This window comes from Mus caroli, chromosome 14 (assembly GCF_900094665.2).
Source record: "Mus caroli chromosome 14, CAROLI_EIJ_v1.1, whole genome shotgun sequence".
Lineage (NCBI taxonomy): Eukaryota > Metazoa > Chordata > Mammalia > Rodentia > Muridae > Mus > Mus caroli.
The window spans coordinates 111,963,229-111,982,130 of NC_034583.1; the positions used below are offsets into that span (position 1 = coordinate 111,963,229).

The window sequence follows — 18,902 nt, forward strand, 5'->3', positions numbered from 1 at the left end:
ACATGGAGTTCAAGGTTATGGCCAAGCTCCTGGTTATTGTGGGTGTGTATGGGTTCCTGGCCAAGAAAAAGCAAGGCCCAGTGGGAGGGGACAAGGGATCTATGGTAGTTAACAAGGTTCAACACAGGACAGTTAGCAGGAATAGTTAGAAGGTAATCACGGTGGGTAACTCATTGCACTGTCCAAGACCCTGACAGCAGGAAACATTTTTGTTCAGGATTTGAGTGGGATACAGTCCATCACAGAGGAGGAAGCAGAAGCAGCGTCTGACTTTGGCAGGAAGATGAGGCTGCTTGGTTATATCCAGGATTAAACCTCAAAGCTTAGCCCTACCCCCAAGGCCTTTTTATTTATTTATTTATTTATTTATTTACTTACTTACTTACTTACTTTTTGAGATATGGTTTCTCTGTGTAGCCCTGGTTGTCCTGGAACTCACACTGTAGACATGGTTGGCCTTGAACTCAGCTCTGCCTGCCTCTGACTCTCGAGTGTTAAAACTAAAGGTGTGCCACTCTTGATGCAGCCACCACTTTGTTTTTATCATCACCCTTTAGAAAAGTAAAATGTCTTCTTAGCTTGCAGGCTGTATTTGCTAAAACAAGGCTCCAGTTTGTAGACCACTGCTTTCCAGCCTTCAGTGAGACATGCAGGCTGTCCTTGAAAGAACTTTAGATGTGTGTCACTGCACCACCCCAGCTCAATGAGAAAGCCTCTTCTCAGCATCCTCAAGTTACCTAAGGAGATCTAATTTATCTTACGCTAGGTAAAGAGCTTGGAAGTCCTCCTTTCAGGATGGATACATTTTATATAGGATTTCTCTCATGTCCAAAGGCTCTGCAACCTCTGAAAACAGTAATGAGGACAAAGTGTTCAAACACACCAACCTACAGAAGTCACATCTGAAGCCTAACAGTACCAAATACAAGGAAAATGTATCCAACTTGAAACCTATTCACACTATGAAGTTGCCCTGATACAACCTACAGACTCATACTGAATAGCCATGTCTGTCAGTCTATCTAAGTATAAACTACCAAGTCACCCGTCTCAGGCCTGCTGCTGGTTGTCATTTCCAGGTCTGAGCCTGGAGTCACCCTGCCAAGGAACATAGCAATCACACTTGCAAATCTAGAGAGGAAACAGAAACAGAAAAGGACAAAACATCCTCCCGAAAAGACAAATTCAGAAATCAGCACCCAGACCTATGAAAACCCTAAACCCAGATGCCTATTCAACAGCATAAAAACACAATCAAAACACCCAGAGCAATCTGTCTTCATTAGAGCTACAGCAGACCCCAAATATTCCAACACAGTTGAAGCACCAGAAAAAGATGTTAAAACTGACTATATGATGGTGATAGAAGTTCTTAAAGATGAATTTGTTTAAACACACAGGAAAATAAAAACAAACCATTAGAGGAAATGAATAAAAAAAACCCACAAGAATAAAAGAAGTATTAAAGAAACACAAGAAAACAGAAACAGTAGAAGGAAATGAATAAAATATTTTTAAGACCTGAAAATGGAAATAGGATCAATAAAGAAGACACAAACTGATGGAATTCTCTAAATGAAAAATTTAGGAATGCAAACTGGAATTACAGAGGTAAGCAAGCTTCACCAACAGAATATAGGAAATGGAAGAAAGAATGTCAGGAATTAAAGATATTATTGAAGAAATGGACACACTGGTCAAAGAAAATGTTAAATCTACAAAACTCCTGAAATAAAACATCCAGGAAATCTAGAACACTATGAGAAGACCAAAACCTAAGAATGATAATAAAAAAAAGGAAAAGAATCACAGCTCAAAGGCTTAGAAAATATTTTCAACAAAATCATAGAAGAAAAATTTCCTAACCTATAGAAGGCGAGGCCTATAAAGGTACAAGGAACATACAGAACACCAAATAGACTGGACCATAAGGTATTTATTCTACAATAAAGCCAAATTTAAACAACATCTATCTACAACTCCAGCTCTACAGAAGGTGCTAGAAGGAAAATACTGACAAGGAATAAATACTCTCAGACAGGGAAAAATCAAAAGAAGGGAAACACACACCAACAACAACAATAATAACAACAGGAATCAATTCATCCCTCTGCTGCATCCAAGAAACACATCTCAACACCAAGGATAGAATTACGTCAGGGTAAAGGGTTAGAAAAGCTATTCCAAGCAAATGGATCTAAGAAACAAGCTGGTGTAGAGATTTTAATATCTAACAAAACAGGCTTCAAACCAAAACTGATCAAAAGAGATGGGAAAAGATACTGCATACTCATCAAAGGAAAAAAAAAAATCCATCAAGATGGCATTTCAATTCTTAACATCTGTGCCCCAAACACAAGGGTACCCATGTTTGTAAAAGAAACACTACTACAGCTTAGATCACATATTAGCCCTCACACAGCACCTCACTCTCACCAATGGATGGACATTAAGACAAAAACTAAGGAAGAAAGAAAGAAAAAAAGAAGAAAGAGGAAAGAAAGAAAGACTTTCTAGAATTCAATTAAAATTAATACAGTACTGGGACTGGCTTGCATTCAATTGAGTTGTTGGCCAAAGGATCCCAAAGAAACCCCCAAACAACCCAGGCTATTGCTAAGACAATAGATCACTCTCTACAAACAGAGAGTGGGGACCCATTGTTGAGGACAACACTTACACAACTCGGTGAACAGAGAGAAGTAGAGCTGGTGCCTACACGAAGCCTTAGCCTTTATGTTCTAGTACTTTGGTGCAGGAAATACTCAGTAGACTACCAAAAGAGAAACATAGACACCAACTCAGCCACAGACCCTTTGATCTGCCTGCAAGATATACTAGAGCAATGGTGGTACAGAACTTGTGGGAGTAGCCAACAATGTGTGATCCAACTTAAAGTCCACTCCATGAGTTGGTGTGTGACCAAGAACCAAGATTAGATAGCCCAGAGACCTAGCAGAAAATCAAACACGACTGGTCCTAAAAAAAAAAAAAAAAGTATCAATAAAACAACTCCTAATGATATCCTGTTATACTCATACATAGATCAATGTCTCATTCAGTCATCATCAGAAAGGCTCCCTCCAGCAGCACATGGGAAGAGAAGCAGAGACCCACAGTCAGACATTATAGGGTGAGAGAGTCTAAATGAGATGTCTTCATCAAATTTCTCCCCTCAGAGCTCAGGGACCAGAGAAGAGGGGCAGAAAGAGTGTTAAGAACCAGAGGGGATGGAGGACACCAGGAGAACAGGGCCCTTTGAGTCAACTAAGCAGGACTCATATGAACTCAGAGACTGAAGCAGCAAGCACAGGGCCTACATGGATCTGCACAGGGCCTGAGTATAAATTACAGCTTCCAGTTTAGTATTTTTATGGGACTCCTGAGTGTGTGAATGAGTGGGTCATTTGCTATCTTTGGTTGCTATCTCATAGAAGCCTGGTTTTCTGTCTATCTGTTTGTTTGCTTTTGTTTTCCTAATGAGAGACAGAAAGGGAGTAGATCCAGAGAGGAAGGAGAGTTAGGAGGAGAAACTGTAATCAAGATATATTGTAAGAGAAAAAACATTTTTTCAATAAAAGAAAAAAAATGAAGAAAAAAAAAACAACCTAAACTAAAAGCACCAAACTCAAAATTAAGCCTGTTTTTCTTTACTTTCCCTAAAGAATTCACATTCTATCAGAGCTTGTACTACCTCAAGTTGAATTCAACTAAAACAGCTGAGAGATAAATTAAAACTCAAGTCACAAAAGAGGATTTTTCAAGTTTAGTATGTATTTGCCCTTTAAAATATCATTATTTTCATCACCACAAGATTATTCAAACAATAAAGGCCACTCCCTCCAACAGTTTTCAGCCTCCAAAACTTTGCCCCTTTGCCTATGTGAAAGCTGGGAGCAGCTTCCAGCTTCAGTTTGATTACAGACAGAACAAAGTCCAGCAATGGTTATAACTATGCTAGTCCAACAGTCAGGCAGGAAGAAGGAAAAAAATGCAAATAGGGAATCACAATATAGGGAGGCACAGGAGTCTGCATAGAAAAACCACCTGTGGGAGTGGGTAGATAAATTCTGAGCAAGCCTTGCAATGTGACTCAGATAAATCACCCATGTCTTTGCAACGAACATGACAAGAGCCACTACTTAATACAAGGTCTTCTACTTGTAATTTATTATGACAACACAATTTCCCAGGAGTGTGCCAATGTCCTTCAGATCAGACCTGCTTAGTGTTACTCTGGCAGCAGGAGCCAGTGTGGGGTAGACACAAGAACAAACAGCTGGTGTGATAAGGCATGTCTCAGTTACAGCACTTGAGAACCCAAGTCAGGAGGACTGAATGGTCCAGGCCAGCCTAGAAAACAAGTTAAAGACCCTGCATCAAAATAACTGAAGAAAACAGAAGAACACAGTCTTTTGAACGAGCTGCACTGCACTTTATACTCAAGAAAAGCCAACTGTTTGTCTGAGTGCCTGTCCATGGATCAAGCATCCCATCTTTCTGAACTTCAGTTATAGCACTGAAAAAAAAGGGCAAATAATGACTTTCATGTGAAGAAAGTAAGTGAGACTCTAGCCCACAAATACTGTTCATTTCCATCTGAAAGAAGGGTAAATCACAGAATAAACTGAACCAAGTAACAGAACGCATCCCAGATATAATCATGTCTGGCATATAGCTGTCTCTGGTAAATGCTAATTCCTTTTTAATTTACTCATCAACACAAGAAATCTATACATTGGTTTCCTACTTAACAGTTTTATAGTTGCTCTACTTTTGTTTTTATCAGACAAGGTCTTATGCAGTTGGCTGACCTCAAATTCACTATTTAGCCAAGACTGACCTTGAACTCCTGATCCCTCTGCCCCCACCTCCCAAATGCTGGGATTATAGGTGTGTGTTAATGACGCCTGGCTTGTAACTGATGTTCTTGATAATTTAACTTTTTGTGCTCATAAATTCTATAAAATCCTTTTGGCAGTAATAATGGTACTGTAAGTGATGGGGCTCCCTGTCCCCCATTCCTTCACAGCATTGCTCACAACAGCCACTCAGAGAAGTTCTGCAACCACATGGTGAACACCATGTCTAGTATTTGCCCATTTGTCACTAGTGATTTTATTACAGTCAAAGACCACACAATAACAACAGACTGAGTAGCCCTTACCTGAAACCCATGGGACCAGAAATGATTTAGATGCTGGAAGTTTTCAGATTTTGGGGTGACTTAATTGAAGACTTAATGTCAAGCATCTCTAACATAAAAACCTGAAATACAAACAGTGTGAAATCCAACACTTTTGTCACTTAGGAAAGTTTTGGATTTCAGAGCATAACAAATTTCTGTATTAGGAATGCTCAACCTATGTACTGACACTAGGGCCACTGGAGTTCAGAATTTGCTTGAGACATTTGCCAGTTAGCATAGGGGGAAAGTGACCAGAGATTCTAGTAAGGGATGGCAGACAACTCAGCTTCTGGAAGCCAATTTATCCAACAGTATGTCACAGCCAACCAGAGAGTGGCACACCCGCACATCTACTAGCTTCTTGCCTTAGGAAGCTGATGTTCAGGACACACTGTCATACTGGCAGTGGCTGGGTATTCTCTGTCAAGTATACCCTAGAAATGTGGACAAACCATTTTCTATTCTTATAAAGCAGATGTAATTATTTGAACAAATGCACAATGTCTGGTGGGTTCCTCTTCAACTCTCACTAAGCCTATCTCAAAATGTTACTTTTTCCTACTCTGTGGCTAGGCATAAGGCACGAGGGTCAACAGGAATGAACAACACATAGGGTAGTTCTTATCTAGCTGGAGTCTGAAGTCCAGCAAAGAGTCAATAGCACATTAAAAATTACCAAATAATGTGGCATTTAAACAGGTGAAACAGATGCCCAGCAAGCATACCACTAGGACAAAGAGGGGTGATACCCATGGCTATAGGGGTGGGACAACAATACAGGGAAGCCTTTGACTGAAGGATGAGTATGTTAGTCAAGATGCTGGGTGGTTATTGTTAGCTCAGAGTCTCCAAATAAAATTTCTAGTATTTACTGGCTTCAGATGGGGAATGTTCTAGAGAAGTCTGCTCAGATCATTTGATGTTGTCTTCCTATTGCTACCTTCCCATGGACCATGTCCCTCTTCAAACATGACAGCACTAGTCTGTGGGGCAGAGGGTCCTCTCCCCTAACAAGACCCTGGTCAAGGCCAATAAAGAGTCATCCCATGACTGCTTTTCAAGCGTTGACAGACAGAACTGGAGCTCTCGAAAATTCTTACTAGATAAAGAGGAAACTTTTATTTGTTTTGGTTTTGCTATTTTTTTGATGTAAGATCTTGCATATCCCAGGATGGCCTGCTTTAGTGGTCTGAGTGCTGGAATCACAGACATAAGTCACCACACCTGGCTTGACTCTGTACTTTAAAAAAATTAGCCTTTGCAGGGTTTTGGTTTTGGTTCTGTAACACACACTGCCATCCACTAATGACCACCACAGACAGACTCACCACTTCACACAAAAGGGTGAATTCTACCACTGAGCCACATTCCTAACCCCAACGTGGTCTGCTTGTTTTCCAGTGCTGGAGAGCCAACCTTGGGCCTTTTGCACGCTTAGGACACGGTTTGTAAGTTCACTAGTTTAAATAAAAGGTTCAGTACAAAAAAAAAAAAAAAAATCCACCAATTAACTTTGCAAACTAGCTTTTAGAGACAAATGTCCTCTATTGTTGAAGTCTGGCCTGCTTACTCAGGGATTTCTCGGAGAAGGTTCAGGAAAATGAGGCCAAACTGCAGAGTTCCTCACTTAGCACTTCAGTTACAGGAAACAGGCCAGGAGAAAGACTTCTTTTAACATAAACAAATGAGCTTGGAGTTAAGCTAAGTTAAAATACATGCACACCTCAAATGGGTTTTAAGCGAGGCTGTAACGTTATAACTGGCTGATTAGAGTTAAACAGCAATAATAACCACGGATAGAATCAAAGGGATGGATCGCCAAAGATCCAGGCGTTTTACTACTGGCTCCAAAGGAAATCCAGATGAGAAACGGACCAACAGAAGTTGGTTTGGGATTCTTTTTCAGGTTTTGGACTCTTCACACATAAGTGACTCCCAAAGTAAATTAAAAAAACATTACTTTTGAAAACCGCTAGCCACATTCCCTTAGGATCTTAAGCTACCTGTTGGAGCCGTCTGCCCCGCGAGAGCAAGCATCAGCTCCGCTCCGGTAGCAGTCACAGCTCGGGCCGCCCCGGCAGCTTTCCGGGGGTGGGGGTGGGGGGTCAAAAGCGCGCTCCGCCCAGCGCGTTCCGCCAGGCAGACCCATCTGCCGGGATGCTAGCGGACACTCCGCTGGCTGGTGACAGAGTCCCTAACCGCCCCAGGCTCCTAGTCCCAGCCCGCCTCGGCGCCTCACCTGCAGTGGTCAGGGGAATCACGAGGAGCGCGCCCGGACCGTGGAGCGGAAATGCCCAGCTGGGCGGGTGTCGCAACCAAACCGCCCCGGGCGGCGCTCCTGCTGGTCGCTCGCCGCTCGGCCCGCCCCGGCAGCGCCACGGAGCGCACCTGGCCGCGCGCACGCCACGCCCCATGTGCCGGAACCGCGCAGGTAAGAACCAGAAGCCACTTTCCTCCAAAATGCAAGTAAGCAAGCTCCCCACCACCACTCCCACCACCAGACAGGGGCTCGACTGCTCCCACCAGGTTCAGCTCTATATCACACATGCTTTGACTCCATGTTAGACCCAAACACGCCTAAGATTCACTACTTCAGAGAGACTCACCCCTTCACATAGACACTGAGGTGATGCTAAACTCAGATCTGAGGAAGGCTGCACAGGACAGATTAAGGCATCGCATCAGCTCGTACATATCCCTATGGGATACAGGTAGCTGAAGCAATTCTGCCTACTTACCAACTCTTTTTAAAATAAAACTTGTTTAGGAGCTAATGGAAGAACTAGCTTTCCCCTATATCCTACCCTTAGGACATAAGATGTATGAGAACCAAAAGCTGAGGGCAACGTTTTCTCTAGAGATCTTTATCATGGAAGGATGTTCCTATGGCAGAATGCAGGCAGGCGTGATGCTGGAGAGGTAGCGGAGAGTTCTATATGTCCCTATCGGGATGTGAAAGCAATGTCACAGAGATGGTGAGACGAGAGGCCCATTGTCTCCTCATAGAGACCCAAATTAACTATATGACTACTGCTCTTCCTTTCATCATTTCCCATCCCTTTGACTTTGTGTATGTGGAGTACTTGAAATCGTGTTATATTCTTGGTTTTCACATAGCATCAAATGATGCTGAAGTGGTTGTATTTTAAATAGATGTCCAAGTCTACAAGAAACCTGAACAATTATCACATTTATAAACCACCAACTTTATAGAAAGAAGACCATGAGAAGGAAAATGGGGTCTTAAAGGAGGGCCTAGGAAGGGGAGAAATGGGGAGTAATAGGATACACATGACATCAAAGATGGGCAGGGATGAGGGAAGGAGGCGTGGAGAGAAGAGCAGTCAAAGCAGTAGGTAGGAAAGTCTCAGAGCCACTCATAATGCGGCAAGCTAATTTACAAAACTAAATCGTTGACGAAGAAGGTTAAGGGTCTAAGAATGCTTGAAGTTACTCCTTTACCACAATCTCATTTTACAGTGGAGAAATCAAGAAAAGCAGTAGTGGTCCCATTGTATTTATTGGAAGCAACTGGGGCACAAAGTAAATAAGCAAATAACCCCAGGTTCCAGGTAAATATGGTGAGATCAGATTCATCTGTCTTTGATAGTCACTGAACCTTTAAAAATAATGACTTATGGTGTCTTAGGGTTTCTATCGCTGTGAAGAGACACCATGACCACAGCAACTCTTATAAAGGAAACATCTAACCAGAGCTGGCTTATATTTTAGAGTTTAGTCCATTATTGTCATGGTGAAAAGCATGGCAGCATGAAAGCAGACATGATGTTAGGTAGCCGAGAGTTATACATCCAGATAAGCAGACAGTAGGAAGAGAAAGATATACTGAAAGCCCAGCCCCTGTGACACACATCTTCCAACAAGGGCCACCTCCAATAATGCCACTCTGAGTCTATGGGGGTCATTTTCATTCAAACCACCACACAAGCAAGAAAGCTGACCCTGAGATTCATGGTCTTGTTCCAAAGTTCTTCCAACCTTATCACCTTGTTTGCTGAAAAGTAAATTCTACCATGCAACTACTTTATCTATCTATCTATCTATCTATCTATCTATCTATCTATCTAACTAGTGTATATGAGTATACTGTCACTATCTTCAGATCATCACGAGAGGGTATCAGATCCCATTACAGATGGTTGTGAGCCACCATGTGGTTACTGGGAATTGAACTCAGAACCTCTGGAAGAGCAGTGGAAGCTTTTAACTGCTGAGCCATCTCTCCAGCCCTCCATACATACTTTATCAGAATGTTTTTAGAATTTTTTAAAATGTGTTTTGCTCTTATGTCTATGTATTACTTAAACTTCCTCAGACTTCTGTGAAAAGTTTTATTTCCCATTTTACTAATGAAAGCTTGGTAGACGCAAAGAATCATCTCAGCATCTCATAAAAACAAACAGAAAACAAAACCCCTCACCTTAACAAAGTCCAAGTATCTCAACAAGGCAATTCTTTTTGTAAAATGGGTGCACCAAGACCCAAACTAAGCTATTAAGCACACTAGGGCCAAGATGGCTCCCATTCATTATTCCAGGCGTAGGTGATGACTGAGTCTCATCCCATTGGTGAGAGAGAAGTCTCACACTCTGATTGCCTAATCTCACAGTGGTGTTACTGAGAGTTTGCTACTGAGTTACCTTTGTAGAGCTGCTATCACAAGTTACCACAAATGGGTTGGAAATTTAGAATTTTAAAGTTGGAGGTAACCAGAATATATAAAAGTGGAAGTCTGTGATATCATTTGAAGTTTAGTGCTGTGTATGGGACCAAGTTGGGGAAAGGAATGGCATGTTTCCTGATGTCAATCAGTTGGTGCAAGTGTAACAGTGAGGGAATGCTCCAATGGCATGACACTTGCTAGGCAGGGTATTTAGCATAGCCTTTGTTATGATTCTGACCAAAGGGTAGTCCAGAAGTGGATAAACACTATTGCAGATGTGTATGGCAAATTACATTTCCAAAGATAGTCCTGACAAACATTTCTCTCCATTGACAAACTTTGTTTTCTCATCCCCACCAGGTAGGGGTGATGGAACAGGAAGGCAAGAACCAGGCTGAGTAGCCCCACAGACCTGGTAAGCTCCCAAGGAAATCTAGGTCGGCCTTGAATTGGAACAGGCTCAGAGATGTTGGGATATCCCCATGCCTGCCACCAGGAGACCTATTCTCCTTCCTCACTCCCTTTACTAGATGTCACTAAGTAGCTTAGGTTGACTTAGAACTTGCTATGTAGTCCAGTGTGACCTCAAGCTCACCATCCTCCTGCCGTGTATCTCCACATCCAGCATTGTATATCTTCCTTAAAAAATCTAAAGTCCTTACATTATATCATAACAAATTCAACATCATCTGTAGTTTTTAATTTAAACTCAGGACTCGTGCAATTTTTGCTTAGATTCAGGTGGAACTATTTATTTTAGAATTCTTCTAGGTGTTTATGTAACTCACATGGTCTCACAGTGGGAGTCACGTATTGATCCCAGTCAGCAGTGAGCTCAGCTTTCTAGACTTGCCTCCCAGCTAATGGTTTTATTCACTGCTGCTCTTTGCCTGAATCAATTAATTCATTTGGGACAAAAACCCAAACAAAGGATGATTTTCTAATCAACATTCTTTCAACATTTATTATGAGTAGCTCTGATTAATCCATCAAGAAGACTCATCCGCTCGCTCTGGCCGCTTGCTAATCCTGTGATCTTGAGAGGCATGCTGAGTCCAATTTTCTGACAGGTGTCTGAGTTGTCCACCCCAGAAAGCCTCCGTGAAAGCAGAGAGACTACAGCCTTTGTGGGTCTCCAATGATGTTAAAAATTAACCTGACTGCAATAATTAGATGCAATAAATAACTAAAATCTCTAGACTGGCACATATATTTGTGTCTTACTGTACTCTAGAGGCACACTGCCCAAAAGAAATGTACAGTGAACACAGCTACAATTTTTTTTTTAAATGTTAGTTCTTATGGTGTTGGGGCTCAATCCTAGGACCAAGTGCATGTTAGGTTACCCACTCTACCACTGAGGTATAGCCACAGTCTACACAGATACAACTCTCAATCTGGAAGCCACAACATGGGAAATTAGTTACTCTAACACATAGTAGGTATGGCAGTTTCAATGTTATCCATAGGCACAAATGTTTGAATATTGGGTAAATTTAAGAAGTTTGGACTTGATCAAGGAGGTATATTACTGCCTGAAGGCTAAGGTTTCATGGCTTTCACCATGCCCAGTGGCTTTCTCTGCTTTGTGCTTGCCATTGGAGATGTGAGCCCTCAGCTTCTGCTCTGCCACCAAATGTCTGCTCTGCCATAATAGACTCCATCTGGGACCATAAATCCAAATGAGCTTTCTTCTGTAAGTTGCCATGGCCATCGTGTTCTTATCACAGCAATATAGACATGATTAATACAGCAGACACTTACTTTTTACTGAATGAATGAGGGAACAGACATATTTACTAATGTTAGCTCTCCTTTGTCACAGCTGCTCTTTTAAAAACCCAGTCTAACATTGGTAATTTATTTCAGTGTCCACTGAGGTTCTCATCTTATAAAAAAAAGTCTTATGGCCCACTTTAAACTTGAAAAATGGGGAGAATAATGTAAACAAATTACCTAGGATGTTACAGCAGGAGTATCAAGATGTGTCTATCTGGGTCCAAGCAGGTTGATCAAGAATATGATCCAAAGATGTCCAAAGTTTTGATGCTGTGCTTAATCTTCTATATATACATTCAAGTCAGTAATTTGAAACCCTATGCAATGAACACACTAGGTAATACAAGACTCAAAACCAGAAAGCCCTATGCAGGGATGTGTGACTGTGCCTAATGGGATGAAACCTAAAAGAACTTAAGCATGCACGAAAGCGCAAACAAATCTGAGTGACCAAGTAGAAAGCTTACAGCAACACAGCTGAAATGAGACCCAAACCCAAGGAAGTGAAGTGAAGGACTGTGATCAGACTTCCCCATGTTTAAATGCTGCCCCATCTGTCATTAACAATCAAAACATTAAACTAAAAAAACTATTAGCCAGGTGTGGTGGCACATGCTTGCAATCCCAGCTTCTTTGGAAGCTGAGGCAGAGGATCATGAGTTTGAGGCTAGCTGGGCCGTATAGAAAGACTCTGTCTCAAAATACACATAGATACACACACAGACACACACAGACACACACACACACACACACACACACACACACACACATACTATTAGGTAAGAAGAGAAGTTAGTGGAAGCCAGCCTAATTTTAGTCTTAGGATCACTATGAAACATACCAAAGTTCTCTGAAGACAGGAATAAACGAAAAAAAAAAAAAAAGCTTACATGACAGACTTCTAAAATCTGCAGCCATGAAATGCTTTCTGAAATATTATCCAGCTAAATGACTATTTTCTCTGAAAAGAAAACAGCTGCAGAGGGAAGCCTGACAGACAAAGCAGCTAGAGTTTAGGGGACCAGATGCACACATCTTTATTGGACTCCAGAGTTTATCAGTAGGAAAGGGGTGGGGGGGCGAAGGAGCTTTTAGAAGAAATATTTTTCTTTGCTCTCAAAAAACCAAGTAGCATTGAAACAAAACAAAACAACAACAAAAAAACTATTTCTGCCAAGTTAGGCCCTACAGAAAGATTAATAATACACCCCCATAAAAACTGTTAAGTTGCTGATTGGGATCATTCAAAGAAATGTTTGAAATGTAGCACCGTCTTTGATGATATATTTCAACTACTACAAATTATAACCACTGGTCTACAAGTACACTGTATACATACAGCTCTGTCCCTGGAAAGTGAGTGTAGGCATTTCCGTTTCTTTTGGTCTGTACTGTCAGGTTGAGGTCTACAATATACAGACATCACTATAACCTAAGGATTCCTTCTGGGTCATCAACTTGACTGGCTCTGGAACCAACCAAAAGGCAAACCTGTGAGTACACCTGTGAGAGGCTGTCTTGACCAGGCCACCTGAAGAGAGAAGACCCATCTTAAACGTGGGCCTCAGGGTCCTGCCGCAGCCCAGGTGCAAGGAACTGCAAAGTTAACATTTTTTTTCCCACTTGCTTGCCTTTGCACCTGGCTGTTGAGTCCATCTACTACGTGGCTGCCACTGATGCTGCTTTCCTTTCAGTTTCTTTAGCTTTATGATGTGGGCTTTAGACCAGTGGCTATCTGGGGGAATTCTCCTGGCCTTCAGCGTCAGATTGGGATTACTGAGAACCAGCTATTGTAAAGATAGTTCTTGTTGGACAACCTAGAAAGTGCAGTGTAAATCAATCCAATAGCCTTTTTATTCTCTCTCTCCCTGCCTCCTCCTCCTTCTCCACCCCCTCCTGTTCTTTTTCTCTAGAAAACCCTGACTAACTTTGAGACAAGGTCTCGCTTAGCTGCCCAATGTGGTCTTGAATTCATTCTATAACCTAAGCAGGCCTTGAATTGGTGACCCTCCCAAGTTGATGGGATTATATACACACCACCAGGCCTGGTTCCTGTCTGCACACTGATTCTTCCACTTGCTTTTAATTAAAAGTGAAAGTTTTACTCTAAAATTTAGTACACAGAATCAAATCTATCAATACGGATCTGTCATTGATCTCATTATTTGAACATCAATAACTTCATAACAGAATCCTATAAAATGGGCCTATGATGATTTTTGTTGTAAACTTGACTGACTTTAGGCCCACCTATGTATGCATAAGGGTGTTTTCAGAGGTATGAGAGAGGTGGTAAGAGCCTGCATAGGTGTGAGTGGCAGCAACCCACAGGCAGGGGACCTGCAGAGAGAATGGAAGGAGAATGGATGCAGGGCAGTGGCAAGCATTGCTCTGTGTCCTGACTATGGATACATTACAACGGCTGCTCATACTCCTGCCACCATGCCTTCCCTGCTGCAACAGCCTGTACCCTGAATCCACCCTAAAATAAGCCCCTCCACCTTTATCCTGTTACTCAGGTGTCTTGTCTCAGCAGTGGGAAAGGAATGGACAGTGGGCCCTGAAACTGCAAACCAGTTTTACTTGTATACTAGAAAAGAACAAACTCTAGGGGCGAGAGGGGGACAAAAACATCCAACTAAAAAGAAGCCAAGACAGTTTCGTGACAGTTTGTGTGATAATTTTACTGCATAAGAAATGACAGCGATTACATAAATTATTAGGTCAACAGTATATAAAGAACAAACTAAGTAAACAAATTGTTGAGCTCTAATGTGAAAAGGAAAAACAAACCCAGTTTGTAAGAACAGCACACAATCCAGAGCTATGACTTCTTGTGAAAAAGAATTAATCTTTTTGCATTTTCTGGATAGAGTAATGTCTGTGATTTTATCATGTGAGATGGAAACCCACTTTACAACTAAAACATGAAAACACAGCATATACACATAGGTAGCCCTCTGAACAATGGACAGAACAGAGACCAGGATGTTAGGTTGCCTAAAGTATGTCAGGGGTACTCTACTAACAGTAGAATATTATCCTGCATACTAACATCACACACATTGGTGAATAATATACATATCAAAAAAGCATGGGAGTCCATACCTTCCTATGAAAAAAATATATAGATAAATATATAGACATTAAAATTTTCCCTTCTTCAATTACTTATCCTGTTCAACACAAAAATGTGAATAAATAATTTTCTTACAAACTTCAAGTTACACTGTTGCAAAGAGACTTAAAAAAAAAACCCAAATCTTGATTTACTCTTTCTTGTCATTAAATAAACATGCTAATATACAGATACGGTAGATGGCTATGTAAATTGTAGGAGGCATGTCTAAGTCACTCCATCTCATCATGATAATCACATCCTAAATGCAGTTTAACACAATCAAAATTCATTCAAAATAATATGTTTTTCTGTTTAGTTTTTAAAAAAAGGTTTCTTTTTTTTGAGATTTTAGAATTACATTTGAGTTGTGTGAAAAAATACAATTTCAATGCAAAAATCCTATCAAGCATTCAAGAGTGTATTGCTGGTGCTATAATCTTTTTGCATGTTATTGTTTTCATAGGAAAAAATAACAATAGAATAAAATAAATGTCTGAGGCTTTTAAATGACTAAACGTAAGCACACAATCTGAACAGAGGCTTCATGCACACACTCACAAACTCAAAACATTAGAGGGAAGATCAGACATCTTTCTTCTGCGTTTGTTCTAGCTTTCTTCTCAGAAGACTGTAATTCTCCTTGGTGCCTACTGCCACAGGGTCAAGCTGCAAGGAGATCTCATAGTGTTTCTTGGCTGAGTCAAGATGTCCCCAGCGATGATAAAGCACAGCTGAAATAGCAGGAGATGAATTTAGTTGGAAGTGCTTCTGACTAACTTGCAGGATTCCCAAACACATGCACAAAGAACCATTGCAGAGCCTTTACAGAAATCACTGTTTAAAAAAATATTGTTTGTACTGAAAGCTTTATTTATTGTAATTGCACACCCTGGGGAATGTACCCTGGGCCCTGCCTATTACTCATGAGTTTCTTCTTATTGTTAGATGGGATTCACGTGTTTCCAGAAATGTTATTACAAGAAAGGGCACAAGACTGTTCAGTGCTGCTGTGAAACTTCTAGCTAGTCAGCAGTGTACTGAGCTTGGGCTATGCCAAAGTCCAGTCCTTTATTATTTTATTCCCTTTTTTAGAAAGGCCCACAACTTATTTTATTTTTTTAAAGATTTATTTTTTATGACTATTTTGCCTTCCTGTACATATGTATACCACCTGCATGCAGTGCCTGGTGTGCATGGAGACTAGGAGATGTCAGATCCTCTGGAACTAAAGTTACAGATGGTTGTGAGCCTCCATGTAGATCCTAGGAACCAAATCTGGGTCCTCTGCAAGAACATCCAGTGTTTTTAACTGCTGAGCTGTTTCTATAACCACAACCATTTATTTTAAATAAAGATGTCCATAAATCTTTTAGTGAAATAACAGCTGTGTTTCTAGGCAGAACTAGGGGCTCTAACCTAAGAATGAGGCTGTAAGATGATAGTTACAATAAAGCGAGCCTTCAGCATCCTAAACCTGATTTGTATATAAGGAATGTTTTTCATGAGGTACAAGAACATGAATGTGTATGCTGGGTAAGCACTCTACACTGAGCTGTATCACTAGCCCATTAAAAAAAAATCATGAGACAGGGTCAGTACAGGTTACCTTTTAAACGTTACTTCTGCAAAAGATTATATATTATAATATATTATATATATTCATATAATATATACCAATATATTATATTCATGTATATGAATGACGTGTGTGTATATGTATATATATATGTGTGTGTGTGCTTGTGTATATAATATCAAAATTTCAATACAATTCAAATGGAAAATTTTCTTACCCAAATTACCATGGTAACTTGCAACATTTGGATTTGCTTTAATTGCCTTGAGGAATAAAGCTTCAGACTCCTATGAAACAAAATACATGCAGAAGAAGGTATTATGCACGAAGCAAAACCAATCATCTTACTTTCTAGCATCATTGTTTTGTATCACCAAATCCTTTCCAGAAACAGCCCTGCTCAGAAGAGGCTAAAGAAGCTAACATGGAAGGTGGCAGGGGGTGGCAGAACACAGTGGTGGCCAGAGAGAGGGGATGGCAAAGCCTGTAAGCTCTACCTCACAAGTAGCTGGGATTTCACAACCTATATCAGATGACTTGATTTAGTGTGCATTGAGGGAAGGGCACAGACAAGGAAAGCACCAAGCTGTCAAGGACACCCACAAGGGCAGCATGCCCAACCTGAAGTGAAGGCCTTACTGCAGACTCTCAGGTAGGGGTACAAGCCGTTCATTCTCTTCAGAAACCCAGAACACCCTTGCATCCCAGATGATTAGCAAATGCATCCCAGCAATTAGCAAAGAGAATGAGGAAGAAATGGCCACTTAGGATGGGAGCTGTCCAATACTGTGCATGACTGTGACCCTTGGAGAGCATGGGATGATTTTTGTACAGATTTACATTTCCTCTAAGTTGTCCTTAGTTGCAGTGAGGTCACCATGAAGCAGGGTGATGTGGTTTTCTACCAGACTGAGCCTAGATGTCATTTTCTACCATGATGCCCAGAGATAGATGTCCAACCTCTCTACTAACATAAGCCTAGGCCACAATGCATGTCTCCCACATGTAGAGCCAAGCTCACTGCAACTGGCACCAAATGCTGAGCTTATACAACCCATGATGCTAGACTGGGGATAATTTTGGCTTCTCTGAGTAGGCTTTCTGCCTCTCTGCCTCTGCATTTTCTAAAGTGCAAGAACAGCAGTTTCTTTGCTATGGAATAGACCATGGGTGTCCTGGGAAATAGGCTGGGTGTCTAGGTGGACAACTCTGAACCCACATAGCTCAGAGAAAACCTGGTCGTGCAGAAGTATTATTTAAAAGGGTTTGAATAAAGCCATCAATCCGATATACAGGATGTCATTGATGAGCCAGTTTTACATCCCAGCTCCAGCAAGATGTAGAACCATCAACCTAAACCAAAGTTTGGAGATTTTGTTTATCAACACAAAGGAAAAGTAATACACTCTCTTCTGAAGTACAATAAACACAGCAATTAACAAAGGTTTAGAGCCGGAAATGGTCCTGCAATTTGGGTCTTTAGAACAAGTGGAGATCTGGGTTGAGAGTACCTGGAAGACAAAATGTCACAGCAGCAGCCTGTCATTAAGACTAAGCCTGTGCCCTCAGATGGGATGCCCTAAGGGCCATGACTCAGGGAAGGGAAGGGAGACAGTCTAATGTGCAGTTGAAACCAAGCACAAGAAGATACCTTCCTTTCAATTCACTCAGGTCGAAGTCTGTGCAACTGGTGGTTTGTGGCTCATACCCTCTACCATGGGCCAATCTCCCTTTAAAGAGGGTAACCCCAGGCTCAGATCCTATGCCTGGGATAGTTAAGTAGCTGAGACTGAGTAAAACTTTCACTTCTTAGCTACCCTATTTTTCTGATAATGACATTTTAAAACACATTTATTTGTGTTCAAAATATACTCAAAGGGCTGGAGATCTGCATTCCAACATACTAGTTGCTTTTCCAAAGAACCCAGATTGATTTCCCAACACTCACATGGCTTCAGACAACCATGTGTTACTCCAGCCTCAAGGGATATGATGTCTTTTTCTGGCCTCCCTCGGCAATGCACACATGTGGTGCACAGTCATAAAATAAAAAGAAATTTAATAAATATTTACGTAAAGAGAAGCATCAACTGGATGTACTATGCTCCCAGGGACTTGGGAGGCTGAGGCAAGAGGATGGAAGAGTGCCAACCTGTGTTATATAACAAAATATAGCAAGACTCAGTCTCTTAAATAACATATAAATGAATAAACAAAGCAAAGCAAATAAATTGGGCAGAACCTATATGAGAAACAAAGGAGTTCTTAACAGTGCGGCACACATGACCAGAGTTTGGGAAACTACTCTCTCACTGGGACATGCCCTCAAACCCCAACGCAGTGAATGAGCAATGCAGAAAGGGATGGCTGGGAACATCACCTTGGCTCTCCCACATTAGCCCTGAACTGGAAAGCAACATAAATTTTAATGGGTTTAAATTCTTAGGCAAATGGATGGACCTGGAGGGTATCATCCTGAGTGAGGTAACCCAATCACAAAGGAACTCGCACAATATGTACTCACTGATAAGTGGATATTAGCCCAGAAACTTAG

The 18,902-nt window shown here is 41.2% G+C and overlaps 3 protein-coding genes across 12 annotated transcripts in view; 1 reads left to right on the forward strand and 2 right to left on the reverse strand.

Moving 5' to 3' along the window:
- The window catches only part of Ggact (gamma-glutamylamine cyclotransferase), a 21,909-nt gene extending 14,396 nt beyond the window's left edge, over nt 1–7,513 (reverse strand). The window contains exons 1-2 of one of the 2 annotated variants that reach the window (XM_021182609.2): nt 7,428–7,512; nt 5,168–5,268 (exon numbers count right to left, since the gene is read on the reverse strand). The gene's annotated coding sequence lies outside the window, so the exon portion shown is untranslated. Of the gene's footprint in view, nt 1–5,167; nt 5,269–7,427 lie in introns of both variants that reach the window. The other variant, XM_021182608.2, reaches the window with a different exon arrangement.
- The window catches only part of LOC110309873, a 26,644-nt gene continuing 15,001 nt past the window's right edge, over nt 7,260–18,902 (forward strand). Inside the window, exons 1-2 of one of the 2 annotated variants that reach the window (XR_002379758.2) lie at nt 7,554–7,619; nt 10,233–10,287. Coding sequence is in view for 1 of the 2 variants with exons in the window: in XM_029468863.1 (XP_029324723.1) it covers nt 7,346–7,619 (274 nt within the window). In the remaining variant the exon portion in view is untranslated. Of the gene's footprint in view, nt 7,620–10,232; nt 10,288–18,902 lie in introns of both variants that reach the window. The other variant, XM_029468863.1, reaches the window with a different exon arrangement.
- The window catches only part of Tmtc4 (transmembrane O-mannosyltransferase targeting cadherins 4), a 63,629-nt gene continuing 59,041 nt past the window's right edge, over nt 14,315–18,902 (reverse strand). For 6 of the 8 annotated variants that reach the window (XM_021182605.2, XM_029468858.1, XM_029468857.1 and 3 more), the window contains exons 17-18: nt 16,566–16,635; nt 14,319–15,503 (exon numbers count right to left, since the gene is read on the reverse strand). In XM_021182605.2, coding sequence (XP_021038264.1) covers nt 15,355–15,503; nt 16,566–16,635 — 219 coding nt within the window. In that variant the 3' untranslated portion in view covers nt 14,319–15,354. Of the gene's footprint in view, nt 15,504–16,565; nt 16,636–18,902 lie in introns of all 8 variants that reach the window. The other 2 variants (XM_021182603.2, XM_021182604.2) reach the window with 1 other exon arrangement.